Genomic DNA, 23,453 nt, shown 5'->3' with positions numbered 1-23,453 from the left:
CTAGGTCAACTTGAACAGTCCATTCAGTGCTACACTATGGGTTTTGAGATTCAGAAATGTGTTCTGGGAGGAACCAATCCAAGAGTTGCAGAAACTTGCAGGTACTTGGCCGAAGCCCATATGCAGACTTTGCAATTTGATGAAGCCACAAAACTTTGCCAGCAAGCTCTTGACATCCATAAAGAACGTGGAGTGTCTACGATAGTGAGAGAGATAGAGAGACAGAGAGAAGAGAGACAGAGCGAGTGAGAGAGAGTACCTGAGGAGGAGAGTTCCGGCGGAGAGGTCGTCGCCGGCGTTGGGGTCCGACAAAGAGGTCGTCGCCGACGTCGGGGTCCAGCGGAGAGGTCGGGAGGAGAACAAGAGAGGATTAGGGCAAAAAAAATTTGCCCTAATCCTTCTCTATGCAGCCCATTTCATTGGGCATACTTTTTTTTAAGGTCTAAAAATTAGGCAGAAATGACCCTGGGTGCGTTGACCGCACCGGGTGCCGCACGCGCACCCGCGTCGATGCAGGTGCGGCACCTGGTTGGCCGAATCCCTGTGACTTAGCTTATAATTATGTGTATCTGTGATGGCTATCTATTTTTGAAACCATGGTGTTTCGAAAGATTGTTAAAGATTGATATTCTTATTAATGATATTAGCTTGTTTTCATTACAAACTCTTTTACCTCGTGTGTTTCCTCCTATTATGCCTCTTATCTAAGTGTCAATATATATAGACAAGAGATGTTTATACATACCTTTGTGTGTATTTTTAGCCCATTAGTGACATTCTTATTATACTCTTGTTTTGGTCATTGATGCACTTGTTTTAAATGTTATTATATGTAAACAAGAGATATGTTTCAATAGCTATGTGCACCCATTGGTTATACTCTTTATTTAGTCGTGGATACACTTGTTTTGAGCATCATTATATATAGACAAGAGATGTTTATTTACACCATCATGTGTGTGTTTTTGGCCATTAGTAGCATTCTTGTTATACTCTTGCTCTAGTCGTTGATACACTTGTTTTGAGTATCATTATACGTAGACAAGAGATATTTATTCACACTTTTGTGTGATTTTTAGCCCTTTAATGGCATGACGATTATGCTCTTGTTCTAGTCACTGATACACTTGATTTTTGAAGTTTGGAAGCTTAGTGAGGTGATTGCTTGTGGTGGTCAAACTGTTGTTGAAGTTTACAAAATATCACTTCTTGATATTTGTGAGAATTTAAATCTCTTCATATTTTTCGCAAATTGGTATTGATTTGCAAATATCATTCTCTTTGTTATGTGGGATTTTTAAAAACTTACCTTGAAATTTGTAAACTTTTTTTACTACTTATTTTTCCTTGTATGGAAGATGTTTATGGATAAAAATTTCAAGCATTTTTGCATATTGGGAGATGTTTAATAAAAAATTTATTCTTTATATTGTGAGCTTTCTTGTGTGTGCCCTTTTGTGGGTTTTGAGAGTGTGTTTCTTAAGTAAACACTTTATTGTCCACTAGATATTGAACACTTTGGTTCGTAATCGAATGATACTTGTTTCTTTACATTAAATTCATGCATTCTATGTGCATTTTATTGATAAAAATAGTTATTTTTATTGTTGTTTCATATCATTAAATATGCTTTAATTGAATATATGTGTATTTCATATTAATTAGCTTGTTCACATTATTATATGCATGAATTTAATTAGCTCCTCTCTTCGTGAGGTCGCTTTTTGAATTGTTATATTTTATATGCATGTTATTTGAAATGCTTGAGATATTATTTATGCATGATTGTTTATCTTTTCTTGATGATTTATGTATCCTTTAGTGATCACATCTTCTTATTGATCAACATTTATGTCTTCTTAAAAAATATGTTGATTTTGAGTTTACGGTTTGATTTCATAAAAATTGATCTTTGAGGAACACTCTTCTTATCTTTCTAAAAATTATTATCCTTATTTTGAAAATTCTACTTAAGTGTTATTCTTGTTTTGAAAGTATATTGTTTTTTTTAATTTTATAACTATTGGGTTATGATAGTTGGAACCTTTATTTTTTATTCTCTCTGCATGTTCTTAAAGATGTGATAAATTGATAAAGGAATATATTTGATGCACCATATCATGAAGATGAAGATGGCCAATGAAAATGTTTGTAGACAATCACCAAAGAAGACATTGAGAGACTTGTATTTGCAAAATTCTCGACATAAAGATGGAGACTTCCAATGAAGACACTTGAAGACTTTGATTTCCTGTTGATTATTTTTATATTTTCAAACTTGAAGACATATATATATATATATATATATATATATTATTTATATATATATATATACACAAAAGAGTACATTGATCTTAACATTGGGTACCAAGACATAACAACCGTTAAACTATTAACATCAAGTCATAAGCTATCATTTACTGACAGGTGACTAGAAAATCAAATGGTCATCAACTAGAAGTTAGTAAGATTCATACAGCTGTCCAATGCCATAGCTCATGCATAGAAAGACCATAATCAAAACAAACACTTAAAGGGAAAGTGTCTGCAGTACTTGAACTAGGAAATGGATCTGCCCCAACCTTGACAATTGAATTTGATACCTACAAATTCTCTCCACAGCCATGAGCTGTAATTTAGGATTTGGCTTTTAATCGATAAGTAGATTTAAAACCCACAGATTTTCCCATAGTTGTGAAGTGCTCCTTCAGGTCCCTGCCAAGCTGCAACTTTCTCATTCAAGGTGAACACACCCAAATTAATAAAGGTTGCCATTATCACATTGTCGGTTCCATCCATCAGTTTCTCACGTCCAATTTTATCCTTTTCCAACATACTTTTATTTCACTTACTGAAAATACATGCACGGAAGCATAGCCAAAATGCATTTGGCCTATGTAACATGGATTCTTCTAACAGGGCAATGCACCTGCCTCGCACCCACACCCCTGCAGGTACAGCACTTGGAGACGGCTTCCTTTGTATCAGGTGAAGCCAACCACACTGAGGTTCATTTCTGTCCCAAAAGTAGATTCAGCTAACACTAACCAAGTCCAGTTTTATACATGGTTAGAATTTTCACTGAGTTGACTCGGGACTTGGCCGAGTCAACTCGGATCGGAGCCTATCAGAGTCAATAAAATGGTATAACTCGTTTTTTACTAAAAATCACAAAGCCAAATTTTGGGTGACTCGGCTGAGTTACGAGTCACGATTCAGCTCGGCCAAGTTAGGTGCAATTTATATACTGCTGAATCGGCCTATTGGTGGGTTGAAAATCCAAAACGTGTTGATTCCCGAAACTGATACGACTCGGCTGAGTTTTGAAAAATGAAAACTTGAAGTTGAAAAAAAGAACTTCACGAGTCATCACCTCTGTTCACGACTTCACTCAAATACAAATAAAACCCTAGCCACCGCTGACCCCTCCACTCACGGTCCGTCCCAGTGTCCCCCTCCGACCTCCAGATCTGCCACCATTCTAGGTTGTTTTCGACGACCGGCGTGATGCATCTGAGTTTCCGGTGGCAGTGAAGGTCATTCGTCATCAAGTAACAGGTAACTCTCTCTCTCTCTCTCTCTCTCTCTCTCTCTCTCTCTCTCTCTCTCTCTCTCTCTCTCTCTCTCTTAATGGCAGAACCTCCTCAGTTGGAGCTTTGTTATAAAACATATCATGCAATTCAAAATCACATGTAATTCGGCCGTAGCGCCTCCAGGGATGCACCGTTTGCATTATTGTGGTTCCTGGTGAGCCTTAGGTAATCGGATGTTCTGTTCTTTTTTTTTTTTACATTCTTGGCCAAAATTTGGGGGGTTTGAGTGAGTGTGAGGCTTGATGTTGGATGCGAACATGGATCTTGATTCTTGTGTCGCATGATTTTCAAGGAGAATGAATTTGTGCAAGTTCACTGTTTTCTTTTTCCAGTTGTTGGTTGATTGCTTGCTCGAATCTGTGTTTTGTTCACACATTCATTGGCTATTTGGTTGATTGCATGCTTGAATCTGTGCAAGTTCACTTTTTTGGTCAGGCATTCATTGGCTACTTTGGCATTCAGTGGTCAGTCGTTGGTTTTTCAAGGGTTTTGCTCACGCATGCTTGAATCTGTGTAGATATATTGGCTACTTTGGCTCAAGGTTCAGTAGAATGCTTGTGCTTTCTCTTTGTCCAAATTAAGTATTCACGAGGAAACCATGTGTGCAGGGGAATGGGTCTGGACAGCTAGCATTTTTTTTATCTGAAACCTGATTTAGTTGTTCTTAATGGTCGTAAGTATCAGCTGAAGAAATGAAAAGTAATTGGTGGTTAAACTGCCTTAAATAGTAGATTCACTTACTGGGGAAAAAGTGAAAAACTGAAGTCCAGGATTAAACATGATAATGCATAACTGCAAATGATTTAGGAAAAGGTATTCAAGTATAATGCAATTTTAGGGAAAAAATTATGATACTTCATTATGTTGTTCTGTTTAGGGAAAAAATATGATACTCCAATTGGGCGTTCTTTTTAAAACTTAGTTTTTTGCCTGAACCTGTGTTAGTGTGTTTCATTTTTTTTATTTTTCAGAAAATGAAGTTTAGCTGAATTATAATGCTCAATAAACATTTTTTTGAATCATTAGCACACTTTTATTATGAATGCATATGCAATAATTATATGATATTGCATTTTAGATGTTAAAATTAGCTAAGTATGAACCATATTTATCAAAACTTGCTTTTCCTAGTATTTATGAATGATTTAGGACCTTAAGTTATTTGATTTTTTTGGTACAAAATCATAATATGAGTTTGCTATATTTTTTTAATAAATTAAAAAAAAAACTTGACTCGCCCGATTCACCGAGTTGCAAACGGGCGATCTGATACCGAGTTCCGAGAAACCCAACCATGGCTTTATATATATATATATATATATATATATATATATGCACCCCCACACCCAATTTTTTTGAAATTGCCATGTCGCACCCTCCGCACCCGCACTTATGTGATATAGCATTTGACAGTTGATTTTGACATCATATATTTATCTATATTTGTTTGCTTTTACTTGTGTATCTACATTTATCACTATGACTATTACATTGAACTCATTTGGATATATTTTTGGGGGAAAAAGAGAAAAGAACAAGGTTGCATGTGGAAGAAAGCAATTAAGAAAAAATGCATTTTCATAACAGTTTTGATGAACAGGCTATCTATCTGAAGAGTATCAATTAGAAGTACGAAGAGAATTTATGCACATGCAATTAACCTGAGCTTAATATAACCAACCACTGCAGCAACTATTCCAGGATAATCAAGTTTGAGCAGAAACTTAACTTGCAAGCATAAAGGATAAAAATACCAGCACTTTCTGATGCATACCTCTTTTGTAGAGGGAGCTTATAGCAGCTTTACACAAGTCTGGAGTCTTCCGTAGGGAAATTGAATGGCCTGGAAAAAGGCCAAATAAATGTGACAAATGCCGATGATGAACATCTGGATCCTCAAAGTCTTGGGCCTATTTTTAACATTGACAAACAGACATGTCATACAGTCTTCTTAGAAGATAACATTCCTCTTCTTTGAAATAGAGATCATTACTCTCAAATAAAGCTGCAATACATGCATCAACAGATTCAGCAATTTTTGATATGTAGCAGTATCGTATTGTAAATTGCAACTCTCAACAATCAGTTGAAGGAACTTAGACAGTATAAAACAGAAACAATTAAATAATGCATAATCCATCTTTTCTTACCCATTCCATTATTGAACCATCTCTTGCAACTTTGGGCGGGTAGAGGTTTAAGCCTGCCATTCTGATCTTCTTGATGAAATCATCTTCACTTCTTCCCAAAACCTATCAATGCCGTGTCAAGTAACTTGTAAAGCATGCCCTAACATTTAAATGTAAAACACTTATTATAAAGTACCAAAACAATCCAAAGAAAATAATGTGGGTTTGTCTAATCATTGTGAAATGATAGAATATAGAAACTGTAATGCATAAAAGGTACCTCTGCAGCAGAAACCATAGCAGAAAAAACTTCTCTTATAATTGCCATGTCCATGGTTGTTGCATAGCTTACACTTGCTTTCTTACCATCTGGTGCAATAAATTCGTGCTCTGGAGAAGTTGATGGGTTAGTTACCAAATATCCTCCTGGACCCTCTACTAGCCAGTCCAAAAGAAAAGATGCACATCCTTCCAAAAGGGGATATGCCTTCTTTTCTAGGAAAACCTGTCAGGAGATGAAACAGAAGCAAAAATCACCTACTGAAAGATAATTTGAGAAGACAATAAATAACTATGGTGTCTCAAAAACAAGTTCCACAGTGATCCTTTGCTCTTTTTTCATTCCCTCAGTGTGGCTCATAATAAATTAGACATGAATATCCATCAAAAGTTATAACTTATATGCTTTTGGCATAGTGTCGAATAACTTTGTTTCCTTTTGAGGCCAGCAGTGACCACTATCCTGTAATTTGTAATACCATAATTGACCCACTCAATATTTCACCGAATTAAAAAAAAAAAAACTGATCCATGCTATACATATAACCAGAACCAAGCAAACTATTCTAAAGAAATGATAGAGAAAAATGTGTCAAAAAGATAAGATTCATATAACAAAGATTGCCCTTTAATTTATCAACGTATCATGGGAGTGACCCCCCTTAATGAAACTATAACAACAACAACAACAACTACGCCTTCATCCCAAAACAATTGGGGTCAGCGATATGAACCAAAAAAGAAATTCATTTTGGGTCTTCCACATGAATCCTTTTCCTCCAATCATTTCTATCCAACGCCATGTCCTCGGTGAGGTTCAAAGCATTCATATCCTTTCCTATCATCTCCATCCAAATGAAACTATATATAGCTTAAATCATGCAACAAGTTTGATAGCTTTTGTTTTGTGCTAGTCTTCATAACAGTTCCAAACAATCTTTTTACATATATGCAAGTTCTCACAATGTCATTATTAAACAAAAAGAAAGTGGATTAATTATTATTACAGCAAGCTCTGATGCTAGCACTGAGTTGAATGACTTCTTAATTAACAGATATAGATGAAGGATTTTGGTCCTTGGAGTTGAGATTGACCCTGATGAAGACTCCATTGCCTTGTAAAATATCTCACCACTTTGAAAACATGGAAATAGAAAGTTAAAAGCCAGACTTTTTGTAAACAACCTAGATAGGTATAGGGATGATGACTGAGATCTGGTTCTCAATCCTGAAAAGTATCATAGTGTTATTCACAGAATTTTAGTATCTTATATTCATGACATATGACATGCATGATAATATGACCTGCCTGAAATATGAAAGAACCAACCATGTTTGTTAGTTGTTTAGATTTCTCATTTAATGCAAATCCTCACTCCTCAACTGCAAACATGCATGTAACACGCTGGTGTATGGCTGATCCACATATTTATTGACATTATGATGAAGCAAATCCAGATGCAGTTCCAAGTCAGGTCTAAAATAAGGATCCATAACCTGGCCAGATCTTGCAAAGTGATCCACTTTATAAGCTTGGTTAGATCTGGGTAAGATCAGGGTAAAACAGAAAATGGACCAGATCCAACCTAGATCAGACTGATAGCTGGAAACAAATGGACCTGCACATGGAAATGAACAGATTCAATTCCATGGCCACAAACAATCGATCAAAACAATGACCTGATCCTCATTGGACATCTGAACCACCATTTTCCTCATATAGAACTCACAAAATGTACAGTTTGGACTATTAGTGGAATAAATATCAACAAACTTATCTACTCTATTACTCCTAGAGCCTGATCTATGGCGGGTCTCCTTCCGGTCCCCTTGAACATTCATGGCCTTTGGCCTTGTTGCCTACTCAGAGATTGAATCAGTTACCCACTGCCTGAATCTACAGTAATTATATCTGTACTGGCACTGAATTCCTCAAGCAATCATAACCAGCATACAGTTGCTTGGTCCAGTGAATAAAGTAAATATGGATTAATTATAAAGGTCTTAGACTCGGCATCTCCATACTGCTGACTGCACATGATGCAAAAGTCATTTGCACTAGGGGCTACCCTATCCCTATAAATCCACTGTAAAATGTAATTTTGAGAACTAGAAAACATAAGGCTGTAAAACATAGATAGTTTCTAATACTCCGCAACAAAGTTGTTGAGGATTGCAACAACATGACATGATCCATAAGTGGTGAATACAAAATATTAAAATAAATTTGCCATTCAGTCATGTCTAATTGCCTTTATGTTTCAGAGACCAAGTTATCCCCAACTCAAAGCTTGTCAGAGCTGTCAGAAATACAATGTGCAACACACAATTATAAACATGAGTTTGGGCATTCAGTCTAATGGTGTGACCTTACCCATGCAGTTGAGATATGTTTTGATCAGTGTTGTGAAAAGCGTTGAGGCGTAGCGAGGCGCTCCACCAAAAAACCGAGGCGAGGCGTAAAGCGTAAGCCTCAAATATTTTTTTTGAAAACTTTAAAAAATATATAAAAATTTATCTAAAAATACAAATAAATAAAGAAATGCCTTATTGATGAAATAACAACCAATAAGAAATAGAAAATCTCAAATAAATACTAAAAATATGAGATTAACATATAAAAGTAACTAAAAACTGATTACATAACTGGAAAATATATGAGATTAACCAAAAAAAGTTAAAATATACTAAGAAATTGATTACATAACTGAAATAATTGGAAAATATATGAGATTAACCTAAAAAAGTTAAAACATATGAGATTATTCTAAAAAATATGAGATTAACATATAAAAGTAACTAAAAAAATGATTACATAACTGGAAAATATATGAGATTAACCAACAAAAGATAAAATATACTAAGAAACCGATTACGTAACTGAAAAATATGAGATTAACCAAGAAAAGTTAAAATATATGAGATTATTCTAAAAAATATGAGATTAACATATAAAAGTAACTAAAAAACTGATTACATAACTGGAAAATATATGAGATTAACCAACAAAAGTTAAAATATACTAAGAAACTGATTACATAACTGAAATAACTGGAAAATATGAGGTTAACCTACAAAAGTTAAAAAATATGAGATTAACATATAAAAGTAACTAAAAAACTGATTACATAACTGGAAAATATATGAGATTAACCAACAAAAGTTAAAATATATTAAGAAACTAATTACATAACTTAAATAACTGAAAAATATACGAGATTAACCAACAAAAGTTAAAATATAGTAATATACTAAGAAACTGATTACATAACTGAAATAACTGGAAAATATATGAGATTAACCTACAAAAATCTTGTTGATCATGTCTCAGAATTCTTGTTGTAAAAAAAAAAAAAAAAAAAAAATTGCGCCTTGAGGCACAGAGGGCCGCACCTCAAGGCGAGGCGCGCCTTTTGTGCCTCAAGGCACGTTTTTGATAACACTGGTTTTGATGATGATGATGTAATTAGGGAATGACCAATATTCACTTCTAACATTTTTACCTTATTTCAACTTCTCAATCTCTAGAAGTAGCAATTGTTTAATCATCCAAAGTTCAAACAGCCTAATGCAATACTAAGATCAGTTTCAGTTACTCAATAAATGTTGTCATATGGCTCATATATACTTTTATCCTTCTTTGGGTCTATAAGACTCTCGTATGTAATGCAAGGCTACATACTGCACTAAAATTTTATTCTGCCTCACAACAGATATTTTACCAATAAGATTGCAGTAAATTGCCTACTGGGCATACTCGCCACACAAATGGTAATATCCAAGAAAGAACACTGCATTCAATGATTACAATACCACATGTACCACATACAAAATAATCTTCATAGAAACTCCTAGCTTCAAAAATTTGTCTCAACATCCCTTCTTCAAAGACTAATATAACAGAAATCAAGAAAAATGAGAAGAAAAGAAGGAAAGTATGAAAGCAAGTCATTCATCTTTCAAAGCACCCATAATGTGCACTTTTGAATACAATAACAGCTTTAAACACCATTCAAATGAAACCATATTTCATATCACACCTTGTCCAGAGTGAAAGTATAATGCTCCCAAAGATGAGTGCATAGCCATGCTCCACCCATCTGCCATAAGGCCCAAACTGGATTTCCTCGATCTGGAGAAGTTTTTGCCCAAATGTCAGAGACCTGATGAGCAACCCACCCACCAGTTTCATAGTTGACCTATGCACAAACAAGTTAAACATCACATCACATGAATCCTGGCCAGAAAGGAAATGCAATTCAAAATAAGAAAAGCATTGTTGGATCTTCTCAGCATCCATTAAAAAGGAAACATCATGCCATATATAAGTTTCATAAATCACATATAGCAATATAAAAATGCGCTTGACAAATTTCTGCTGTCTGATAGTAAAACCCAACAAAAAGAGGCATGAAAAAACGAGCCTAGAGCATCTTGATTAAGAAAATGGTTAACAAAAATATATGCATATACAAAAGAACAGTACCGTACATGAGAAATTATGCAAGTTGCAATATGCATAATACAACTATTTCTACAATACAATATATTATTAATCCCAGTATTTCATTTCAGTATCATTTAAATTAATTACTTATCTAATCCTGAATATCCAAACCTAGATCCATTTGCAAAGTGTCAAACAGAAACATCAAAATTAATATACAAGTCTACAAAGTTTTGAACATGTTAATAGAATGATGCACTTCTACCACAAATATGCACAAACGATTCCAATGGTGCCATTCTTTTGAGAACTTCTTGATGGTTCCACTTGTCCAACAGGACTTCATAAAGGCATCTTTACTTGTTCTTAAAAGTTTCTCTACTTACCAAGTTTACCTAGTGAATGAAATTCAAATACCACATACTATTATAAGTAGCATACTTATTAGGTTTGATACAAAGCCAAATTATAATGGAAATGGAACAGACCATAGTTACCAGGAAGCCAAATGGATACGGAAAGTGATGCATGATGTGGAAGCGGGGAAGCAATGTTAAAAAGTAGTGGGAAGCAGAAAGCGGCATTCGTTTTCGAAGCAATTGTGGAAGCGTATGAGAAGCGAAAAAGGAAAACTTGAAGGAAATGAGTGAGAAACGAGGGGGAGGCATGGGGGAAGCGAAAAAAATAAATATTGACATGAAAAACACCAAAGAAAGGGGGAAGCAAGGGGGGAAATGATGGGGAAGTGGTTTGAGAAGCGAGTTTCCCCCAGGCTTCCCGCATCGGAAGTGTGGTTCCCCCTTATAAGGGTGCTTCCAGTATAGCAGACAACCCATATGATCAGTGTTGTGAAAAGCGTTGAGGCGTAGCGAGGCGCTCCACCAAAAACTGAGGCGAGGGGTAAGCCTCAAAAAATTTTTTTGAAAACTTTAAAAAAATTATAAAAAAATATCTAAAAATACAAATAAATAAAAAATGTTTTATTGATGAAATAACAACCAATAAGAAATAGAAAATCTCAAATAAGTACTAAAAATATGAAATTAACATATAAAAATAACTAAAAACTGATTATATAACTGGAAAATACATGAGATTAACCAAAAAAAGTTAAAGTATACTAAAAAAACTGATTACATAACTGAAACAACTGGAAAATATATGAGATTAACCTACAAAACTTAAAATATATGAGATTATTCTAAAAAATATGAGATTAACATATAAAAGTAACTAAAAAAATGATTACATAACTGGAAAATATATGAGATTAACCAACAAAAGATAAAAAATACTAAGAAACCGACTACATAACTGGAAAATATATGAGATTAACCAACAAAAGTTAAAATATATGAGATTATTCTAAAAAATATGAGATTAACATATAAAACTAATTAAAAAACTGATTACATAACTGGAAAATATATGAGATTAACCAAAAAAAGTTAAAATATACTAAGAAACTAATTACATAACTGAAATAACTGGAAAATATATAAGATTAACCTACAAAAGTTAAAATATATGAGATTATTCTAAAAAATGTGACATTAACATATAAAAGTGACTAAAAACTGATTACATAACTGGAAAATATATGAGATTAACCAGCAAAAGTTAAAATATACTAAGAAACTGATTACATAACTGAAATAACTGAAAAATATATGAGATTAACCAACAAAAGTTAAAATATATGAGATTATTCTAAAAAATATGAGATTAACATATAAAAGTAACTAAAAAACATATTACATAGCTGAAAAATATATGAGATTAACCAACAAAAGTTAAAATATATTAAGAAACTAATTACATGACTGAAATAACTGAAATAACTGAAAAATATACGAGATTAACCAACAAAAGTTAAAATATAGTAATATACTAAGAAACTTATTACATAACTAAAATAACTGGAAAATATATGAGATTAACCTACAAAAACTTTGTTGATTATGTCTAAGAAATCTTGTTGTAAAAAAAAAATATGTGCCTCAAGCTTGCGCCTTGAGGCACAGAGGGCAGCGCCTCAAGGCGAGGCGTGCCTTTTGCACCTCAAGGCACGTTTTTGATAACACTGCATATGGTCCAAATAATCTGTTGGGCATACTCAGACATTATATATATATAAGGTTAATATTTGGTGTTATTGAAGGCACGGAATTATGTGGAACTATTGAACAGGAAATCATAGGTTTAAGATTTATTTTGTGGATGTGATCTACAAGTTTTGTTTAGTGGGAAATGAGTTTTGAATAATATGATTGCGACACATAAGAAGGCTTTTTAAGGGCTTCAAAAAATAACGGTCCACAATACACTAAAATTTCATGACTCAAAAAAATCATATTTTTGGATCGAAATAACACAATCCAAGGTTTGATCATTATCAAACAAACCATCCTGAACACATCTATGTGGTCAGATTGAGTATATAAAGCTTGAACCTATGATTTATAGCTCAATAATTCTATATAATTTTGTGCCTTCAATAGCACCAAATATTTGTAATGAAACAAGAGTGCATAATCACAATGCCATAAAGGGCTACACAAGTGCACAAGTATACTATGGTTTCTAATGGACCGATTACAATCTTATAAAAGAGATATATAAAATCACGAATTTCACAAGAGCACAAAATCCACAAAATCCACAAAAGCACAATATAAAAAATGGATTTTGTATTAACACAAATGCTTTAGAAAAAGCATAATTTACATAGTGGGGTGAGGCTCTATTTATAGAGCCTCACATGCCATGAAGGGAAGCAGTCCAACTAATCTGGACTACCCCCAATGGTCCAATTGACTTTACAAAATAAAAAACAAGAAATTAAAGAAAACAAAAAGACTTTACGGTCCCTATTGGACTATACTAAATTACATATTATTAAATGACCAAAATACTCCTGATATACATATATTATATAAATATATGTATATCAGTTAGGTAAATATATACACAGTATTTTAACACTCCCCCTCAAACTTACGGTGAAATCACAGAAAGTTTGCTAAGAAGATACAAAAATCTTGATAGAGGAAGAGCTTCGGTGAAGAAGTCCGCAATTTAAAACTCGGACCGAATATATAGTAAAGTAATCATCCCCTTCAAATATTCTTATTAAACATAGTGGTAATCCATCTCAATATGTTTCGTTCGCTCATGAAATGTGTAATTGTTGCCTATATATATAGCACTTTTGTTATCACAGTATAATCAACACCCATATATGAAAGTAATGATCTCATCCAGACGACCTCGGTTGTTATTGTAGACGTCGCTCTATACTCAGCTTCGGTGAAAGATAAAGACACTTTCTATTATTTTTTGCATTGCCAAGAAATGAGAGAATCACCTATAAACACACAAAAACCTGTACTTGAGTGACGGTTATTGAGATCTCCTACCCAATTAGAATCAGTATAAGCAATAAGATTTAAAGATGATGAAGAGGATAAGAATAGCCCTTTAGATATAGTTTTCTTCATGTATCGAACTATTCTTAATACGTCACTTATGTGAACTGATGTGGGCGCATGTTGAAAATGACTTGAAGTATGTACTGCATGCGCAATGTCTAGCCTGGTAATATATAGGTACATTAATAATCCGATAAGTTGCCTATAAGGAGTTGGATCATCTAATAAAACTTCATCTTCAGCTCTCATTTTAGCATTTATCACTTCAGGAGCATCGGCATATTTTGTGTTTGTGATTCTCGAACGCGCAACAATATCAACTGCAAACTTGATTTGAGACAAAATGTACCCTCTTGATGAGTATGCTACTTCAATTCCTAAAAATTATCTCAAAAAACCAAGATCAGTCATATCAAAAGATTTTTTAAACATAATTTTAATTTCTTCAATTTCCTTCTGATCATTCTCAGTGATGATCATATCATCAACATACAAAAGCAGAATGATAAGTAAGATCCCTGTAGATCTTACAAAAAGGGCAGTGTCAGTATAACAGGATTTAAATCCAAGATTCAAGACAGTTCCATTAAAACAATCATATCATGCCTTAGGAGCTTGTTTAAGCCCATATAAAGGTTTTTGAAGATAAAGAACCATTTCATTCTCAATAGTCAGACCAGGAAGAGGATCCATGTAAACTTCTTCATTTAAGAAAGCATTCTTAACATCTAACTGATATATGGGTCATTTTCTAATGAATGCTACTGCAACTAGAGTCCTAACTATGGTCATGCGAGCTACTGGAGCAAATGTTTTCTCATAATCTATTATATATTCCTTGAAATATCCTTTTGCAACTAATCTTGCTTTATATCTTTGTAGAGACCCGTCACTCTTTGTTTTGACTTTAAATACCTATATACACCCTATTGTCTTTTTTTTCTTAGAAAGAGGTTGGACTGCCCAAGTATAAGCCTTATGTAATGCATCTAATTCTATTTTCATAACTTTTACTCATTCTTTTATGTTTTTAGCTTCTTTATAGTTAGATGGTTCATGATATGAATGAATTGCTAGAAGGCAAGTCCTATAGTTTGGAGAAAATGATTCGTAGGAGACAAACCTAGTTGGAGGTCTATGTATCCGTTCAAATATTCTAACACTAGATTCTTCAACATTTATTGGTAGATGCTCCTCATTATCTCGTCTAGAGTATTGTAAGATGTTATGAGTTGGTTCTCTTTCTTTACTTGGTCCATTAATAGACTCAAAATGATCAATGTCATTACTATCAATAATTTCATTATTTGATTTAGGTAACAAATCAAATAAGAAGGATACTCAGATTCTTCCTTAGGTTTTTCAAGATCAGATCTATTTTCATTTTTAAGAAATGTTACATTTCTAGAGATATAAAGTTTATCATTTGTTGGATCATAACATCGATAGCCTTTTTTATTTTTGACATATCCAAGAAAAACACATTTTATAGCTTTAAGAGAGAGTTTGTTATATTTTTCAAGAAGCGCAAAGCATTTACATCCAAAGACCCTTAGTCTTTTAAATCGAGAGACATTTTAAAAAGTTTTTCAATAGGGGATTTGTTTTCTAAAGTTTGAGAAGGCATTATATTTATTAGATATACCATGGTGAGAGTGGCTTCGGCCCAAAAAAAAATTGAAATAAGAAGGGTCCTAATCGTTTCAATAATATGACGGTGCTTTCTTTCGAAAATACCATTTTGTTGGGGGGTCCTAGGACAAGATTTTTGGTGTAAAATACCATGAGTTTTTAAATACAATTGAAATTCATTTGAAAGAAATTCTTCGCCTTAGTCGGAGCAAAATATTTTAATATTTGTTTTAAATTAATTTTTAAAGAGATTATAAAAATTTTTAAAACACGAAAAAACTTTGGATTTGAATTTCAAGAAATAGATCCAAGTATGTCTACTAAAATCATCTATGAATATAACACAATATGAATAACCACCTTTTGACATAACGGGAGCGGGACTCCATACATCTGAATGCACTAATTCAAAGATTTCATTAGACAAGGAAGTTTTAGATCCAACAGGCATCATTTGCATTTTTCCAAGTATAAAATCTTCACATGCAAATTTTTTATCCTTACAAAATTTTTTCAAAAATGAGATAATTTGGATATACTTATGTCCTAATATTTTATGCCAAATATATAAATTAATGTCTTTTATATTATTACAAAAAGAGTTTTTGGGTAAACGTAAGGAATCTATATAGTAAAGATCTCATCTTCTGTGGCCTTGCCCAATCAGCTTCCCTGACTAGAGATCCGGCACCCAACAAGCCTTAGATGAGAAGAATATTTTACACCCATAATTGAAAATTTGAGATATTGAAAAAATGTTCAAATCTAATTTTGGAATAACCCTCACATTTAGAAAAAAAAATTGAAATATTGTTGAGATTTTCTATACTTTTAGCTTTTAAAGAAGTACCATCGACGGTTGATACACATGAAAAATCTGAATTAGTGCAATCGGATAATAGAAACTCATTATGAGTCATGTGAAAAGAGGCTCCTGAATTCAAAATCCAAGAAGACTTACCCGAAGGAGAAGAAGAGAAGATGGTGGCACCGAATGTAGGAGTGGCTTTAAGAATTTGTGAGACGACCTCCGCTATTTGGGCAATTGTTAAATCATTGAAGTTGCCCCCTTTCTTTAATTCTTAAGGTTCTTCACTTACGACGGTCACTTTCTTGAGCTTGGGACAATCCGGTATTATATGCCTCGGTTCTTTAGAATGATGACAAGTAATTTTACCCTTGTATCCTCCTTTGTATCCTCCCCCATTATGTCCTCCATTGAATTTTCTTTCAAAGTGAGGTGGTTTATAAGTTTTTACAAAAATTTTGGGTTTTGATACAGTAAGAACCTCATCATTAGACTTGTGCATTCTAAGTTTTATTTCTTTTTGACAAATTTAAGCAAGAGCCTCACTTATAGAAGAAGTCCTATGAAGCAAAGAGGACCTAACTTGCTCAAATTTTGGTCGAAGACTATAAAGAAAAGAGAAAAGGTTTTCTCTTTCAACTTATAACCTTCTCATTTCAATAGCCAAACCTTCTCATTTTTGTTCTAACATAGCTAGTTCATCCCAAATAGGAGATAAAATACCATAAAAGTTTCTTACACTTTTATCTCCTTATTTGGTATTATGTACCTTTATCTTGAAGAAAAATGGCCTAGCCATATCTTTTTGAATGAAGGTGCTCTTTAGGAAGATCCTTGCATCACATGCCCTTTTAAACTTGATGATGTTGATGGCGATCGTGAACTCCATGGTATTTATGAAACATGAGAGAATTTGTGCATTACTAGCTTCTCAATCCTCCAACTTGTTTTGGTATTCATGCAAAGTTTTTTTTTTCTTCTTCAAATAGGGCTTTGACTTGATCTCCTCCTCTTCTTGTTAATTTAAATTGAGGTTCATTAGTGGTTCCACTAACAAACCCCCAAAGTTTTTTTTACCTTTGATGTGATTTTTCATAGCGGTCGCCCACATCAAATAGTTGTTTGCGTTGAGCTTGTAAGAGATGACGGAGGCGGAATCTCTTTCTCCCATAATGAAGAAGACTTGTGTTTGAGGACTAAGGATTGAAGAGCACCACCAAAAAAAGAGCAATCCCAAGATAGCTTTCACCACTTCAAGAGCCTAGCTCTAATACCATGTAATGAAACACACAATCACAATGCCACGAAGGGCTACACAAGTGCACAAGTATACTATGGTCTCTAATGGACCGATTACAATCTCATAAAAGAGATATACAAAATCACAAATTCCACAAGAGCACAAAAGGCACAAAATGCGCAAAAGCACAATATAAAAAATGGATTTTGTATTCACACACAAATGCTTTAGAAAAAACATAATTTACATAGTGGGCTCACATGCCATGAAGGCAGTCCAATTGACTTTACAAAATAAAAAATAAAAAATTAAAGAAAACAAAAGACTTTACAGTTCCTATTGGACTGTACTAAATTATATATTATTAAATAACCAAAATACCCCTAATATACATACATTGTATAAATATACGTATAACAATTAGGTAAACATATACACAGTATTTTAACAATATTAACTCTCTCTCTCTCTCTCTCTCTCTCTCTCTCTCTCTCTCTCTCTCTCTCTCTATATATATATATATATATATATATATATATATATATATATATATATATATATATATATAGAGAGAGAGAGAGAGAGAGAGAGAGAGAGAGAGAGAGAGAGGCACACACATATACATACATACAACAGAACGAAATTGTTATGATAGAGAATGAGGTTCACTCACTTTGGATGTTTTTCTCCCATTTACTGCAAGAGAGGACATGTAATCAAACAAGGGCTCTTGGCATTCACTAAGATCACAAGGAAGGGCAGGCCAATAATTCATTTGAAGATTGATATTCAAGTGCTGTGCGCAGCTGAAAGGAACAAATAAAGCACTGCAGTTATTCTCGACACCAAACATTGAGCAGAAATAATTAAACATGAAACTAAGAACAGACAGAATATGCAGTCATTACTTTTATAAGAACTTTTACCAAGAAAAGAACAAAACTGTAATCTATTTGAAGAATGTGAAGAAGACAAGTAGGTCATAATGCTATAAGCATGGAAAAGTGAACGTGTCCCTCACATTTAAAGAATGTTACATATTTTTTAATATTCATGAAGTCCCATCATGAGCAGTATTCAAGGTTTGTAGCAAACTTTTTAGGTCAGGATGGAGTGCAGGTACCTATTTTAGAATTTATCAGGCCCTCAGTAGCACAATGTGGGCCAATTTCATTTCCTCATGACTCTCACTAGGAATTCATCAGCCAAAGAGGAATGTTTACAGCTGGCACTTCACTAACAGCAGCCAACTGATGATAACTATTGAATCACACGCACTATGCCATTTTAATAGCAATAAAGCAAGAAGTACAAGTTAACCAGTAAATCTTGCTTTCTCTGAGGAGTTCTCTTACAGTTCTTTAGCTCACACTGATGATTGTTTCCAGCAAGCATCTCACTAACTTCATCAGTTGCAACTATTGGATTTTATGCACTGTGGCATTTCAAATTGCAGTTAATGAAAGCAAAAACCATGCTCCTAAATACACGAAGATCAAATTTTGAGCATCAAAACAATGAAATATCTAATGAAAGACATCGACATCCACCAGTGAAAAACACATGCTTGACCTTCAATAGTAAAGGCATAAAAGGTATGTTTCTAGATTGAAAAAAACACAAAGGTAAATTCACAGTTTGCCTGACCAGGCTTACAGATTTTTATTTTGGGATGGAAAGAAAATTTTCCTTTAACTGACAGTATGTTATGCTTCATCAGGCATTAATCTATGATAAAGTGGAAGAAAGAATGCATAAAAATATTTAACATTTGCTGAAATAACTCAATAAAGTTTCCAAGATTGACTTTTTCCAACAATTCAAGACGCTCCAATAGTTGGGCTATCTATAGGTCCTAATATGTTATTATAGAAATATGAAGAATGGACTTAGAAGTTGATATCTTAGGCTCTCAACTTGAATAATTACCATCGGCATATGCATTTCAGAGGATTCAATGCCACAGAATAAGCGCTAAAATTCTAACAAACAATTCTCATCTACTTTACAAAATGTGCCAACTTTTCTTCAGTATAATTTAAGTACCCCAAGAACATACAAGAATGAACAGTATCAAGGAAAAAACAAGAATCAACACCATTAAGGAATAACATACTCCCATGGGGGTTCAATGTCCTTGTTCCAGATCCCCTGTAAGTTTGCAACCTGAGTTCCAGGCCTTGAACATGATATGAGCAAATACCGACCATAATGGAATAGAAGTGTCACCAAAGATGGATCCTCATCAATTTTAAAAGACTTCACTCGGTCAGCAGTAGATAATACAACAGTGTCACTTCTTCGTGCTGCTGTAGAATTAGATTTTGACAAAAAATTGCTCTTTTTATTAGCAAATGCATCGCCATTCATTTCAGAAGTCTGATGAACGACATGAGTAGATATATGTACTGCATCATCTTTGCATGCCTTGGCACTTTTAGAAAGCTGAAGCGAAACACGATGAAAGAGTCTCTGGTAATCTTCCAAGTGGCCTTCATAAAGTTCTGAATAGGGAATCTTTCTAGCAGTATCAATTGTAGTCACACATGATGCAGTTGGATCCTTTGTAGAGTCAGAAGGCTTGACAAAAGGTCCATCAAATGATGATGATGCTGATAAAAGCAAGACAGCCCAATCTGATCCGTGAACTTTCAATTTTTTACCATCAATGATTTGTATCACTCCATTGTCACCACCAATCTGCAAATCAAGAATGGCAGAAAACTGGATACCCTTTGGATTATCATTTGAGTAGACTCTTGGAGGTATTCTTTTACCAGGACAACTCCCTTCAATCATAATTTGATTATCACCTTTGGCATATGAATTGTGATGCATTTTACTGTCAAAACATGCAGTGAAAGAAAGGGAGCTTGATTTATTCGTTGATAACTTTGTAACAAGTACTTGATGTGGATTGGATGAGAAATGTTCCCTTGTATATTCGACACCTTCAATAACATACTTCACTTTAACTGTTGCTGTGTCCAAATCAAGCTCTCTTAGATATGTGTCTGCAGCATAACCAATGTGTGAATCACCAAATTCCAGCTTGATATCACCAAGAAGCTGATAAACCTTCACCAATGACAAGTAAAACATCAATTTCTCATAAGGCTGGATATAGACAGGGAAACACTATTCTTGCATGAGTTAAAGAAGAAGTGCACACGTTATATTTATATTTCAACACAAGAACATATCAAATATACATTCCATTTTATTTCAACACATGAATAGCTGCAGACAACAGTGCCGTCCTAGTTGCCACACAGAAAATTCTGTATTAACAGTGCAAGACGACATTAATTAATTTGAACTCTTTTGCATCTCAAATGCTCAATAAGGCTTAGCAGAATCCTTAATGGAGTTACTTATTAAAAAAGTTCTGTTGCCCCATAGAGGGTTAGCATAGTGGGGTGGGGCCTTGGCCGCTAGATGGGCAGTCAAGGTTTGATTCCCATGAGTGTCACCCTTCTGTGTGAGCCTACGCCCAACATAGCCCCCGGGGAAGAGGGTCCTATCCTCGGAGTTTTACACCGCCAGCATGATGACCGTAGTATGGCAGACTGAGACAGAGCAACCAGGTCTTCCTGTCGGTTGCAGTTTCTTCTGGTTATAAATAAAAAAAAAAAACTTTCTGTTATCAATTTCTGATATAACTTAAATTAAAACTGCCACTATGTTTTTGCATATTCATGTTTGCAAATCAAATATTCATACTACATTCTCATATTTCTGCAAAAACAGGCAAATTATGTAAGAAAGAAGCACATTACCTTTAGTATCTTCTCTTCGTATTATGCAATAATTACATAAACATACAGAGACAAAGCATATCGCTTTCACATCACCCACAGATAGAAAAATCATCAGGAAAAATTCTGCGTCTTACGAAGTCCGCAAACATTGATGCGAGTAAAATCATCTTCCCGACAATCGACCAGCAAAAAAGAAACAAACAAGGATGGAAGAAAATAGAAGCTAAACTTTTAGAGAAGTTTCATAAGCACTTGCACCAGAGTGCATAAAGTGGTAGTCCGATATTTACACAAAATGCAAGTCAAGGACGTAAGAGGCGACGATGGGTGCAAACCAAAATCAGATATAAGGCATCAAAATGGAACTAAGTTACATCCAAGACGACTCCTGAGTCAATAAGGGAACCATATCAAACGTTGATTCGAACACCATAAATTACAATCCCAACGAAACAATGCCAAAAACCATCACCCCAGCAAAACTCCTAAAGAAACAAGCCCCACCACCTTCACAATTCAAATCACAAAACCCGAAAACAGAAAGCAAGACCCAACAATCAGAGAGAATAGAAGAAACTCACATCAGAGGGGTGATCGTCCATATCGAACGCCGCCTGATTTGCATCAGAAAACCGACTCTGATCAACGAGCTCTCTAACGCGAGTCAGAACAGCGGGCACGTTGGGGTTGGTATAATCTCCGGGCACCCCCGTCCACAGCGTGTCCTCTGCGACGCATCATCCAAAACAATCAAATCCCACCACCCCAACAAACCAAAACCATTTCCTCACAAAATTCTTCTTCTTCTTCCACTCACCATATAACCACAAAAAAAACAAAAACTCTCTCAGAGAGAGAGAGACAGACAGATAGAGAGAGAGAGAGATGTTGGTTGTGAATTGTGAATCTGTTTGTTGGTTCGTAAAAAAAGGATACATGCCCAGCAGAAGTTACTTATTTTTCTAGAACCCGTTGGTTGCTTAGAGAGAGAGAGAGAGGTATCCAATCCAACCGTTAAGCTGCAGCGTCTCGGTGGGGACGCCGCCCCAGACCATGGCGCCGAGGCAGCCATTGCCAATGGGCAAGGCGTCGGTCCAGTGCTTGGCGGGCTCGAGGAAGACGATCTTCAGCGCCTCCTCCTCCGTCGTCTCCACCGCCGGCGGCCATCGGACCACCACCCATCCGCCCTCCTCCTCTGCAACCATCATCTTGTCCTCCTCCATTCCTTCCAGTTGTCCACAAAGCAGCACAGACCAGCGGAAAGAGGACGCGTAGGTGATGGCGGTGATTGAGGAGTGCGGGGCTCACGGGTGCGCGCATTTTAAGCGGTGTGGGCAGCAACCGGTGAGCAATCAATGTTTTTGGCTTTGTTGGGGGACCTTGTCCTTGTCCCTGAAACAGGTTTTTATTACTGTAACAGTGAATTATTAAGTAGAGAAGAAGGTTGAAGAAGTCGTTTTGGTCCTGGACCCTTGACTCTATTATAAGCTTTGGCTGGTACTGTTGGTGACTGGACCGATGCCAGATTTTAAAAAAAAGGGATTGGTGGGACCCATGTCTTTGCTTCAGATAGTAGGTGTGAAATGTGAAGTGGCTGATTCTGTTCTGCATACCAAAAAGATTGCGCCTTTTTGGCATATTTAAATGCTAGCTAGACGTCACATGAGACGCGATCAGATCAGAGGCCGTTGGATGCCGTTCATCCTTGTGATCAACGGCAACCCAAACGTTGTACATGAACAGCATGTAAAGCAGAAAAAAATGAAGGGCTGAAAAAAAATAATCGGGTTGACGTTCATCTCGTAGATGGCATCCAAAGCAATGAAACTTAAAGGGTATTTTTTATGCAGCGATGCTACATGATGCTGTGCCCCTCTGACAGCCACCCATCTCAAGATGGAGACCATGCCCATCTCAATCTCAAGAAATGCCAAGATGGGTGCGTAAGTGTGGGCGATTCATGATGCAGTGTGACTGCATGTTATGTGAACACTATAAACTTTATAGTGTTCGGTTGTCAGTCAAACATGTATGGTTTTATAATAATTTCAAGTTTTTAACACGACTCGAATACACAAGAGTACTTGACACAACCCTAACATGGACGGACATTGTTTTGTTAAATTTTAGCAA

General features: G+C 35.0%; 1 protein-coding gene across 1 annotated transcript in view; it reads right to left on the bottom strand.

Moving 5' to 3' along the window:
* LOC149847764 (alpha-L-fucosidase 2-like) overlaps positions 1-22,653 on the bottom strand; it is a 55,161-nt gene extending 32,508 nt beyond the window's left edge. Inside the window, exons 1-8 of the mRNA XM_089999860.1 lie at positions 22,333-22,653; positions 21,902-22,047; positions 19,676-20,637; positions 18,233-18,365; positions 10,042-10,200; positions 6,003-6,227; positions 5,744-5,845; positions 5,368-5,503 (exon numbers count right to left, since the gene is read on the bottom strand). Coding sequence (XP_089855986.1) covers positions 5,368-5,503; positions 5,744-5,845; positions 6,003-6,227; positions 10,042-10,200; positions 18,233-18,365; positions 19,676-20,637; positions 21,902-22,047; positions 22,333-22,543 — 2,074 coding nt within the window. The 5' untranslated portion in view covers positions 22,544-22,653. The remainder of the gene's footprint in view (positions 1-5,367; positions 5,504-5,743; positions 5,846-6,002; positions 6,228-10,041; positions 10,201-18,232; positions 18,366-19,675; positions 20,638-21,901; positions 22,048-22,332) is intronic.
* Between the last annotated feature and the right edge of the window lie 800 nt (positions 22,654-23,453).

The sequence above is a fragment of the Nuphar pumila genome, chromosome 1 (assembly GCF_984573655.1).
Source record: "Nuphar pumila chromosome 1, dmNupPumi1.hap1.1, whole genome shotgun sequence".
Taxonomy (NCBI): Eukaryota; Viridiplantae; Streptophyta; class Magnoliopsida; order Nymphaeales; family Nymphaeaceae; genus Nuphar; species Nuphar pumila.
Note: the sequence above shows the minus strand (reverse complement) of the source record. Positions and strands in the feature narration are given on the sequence as shown.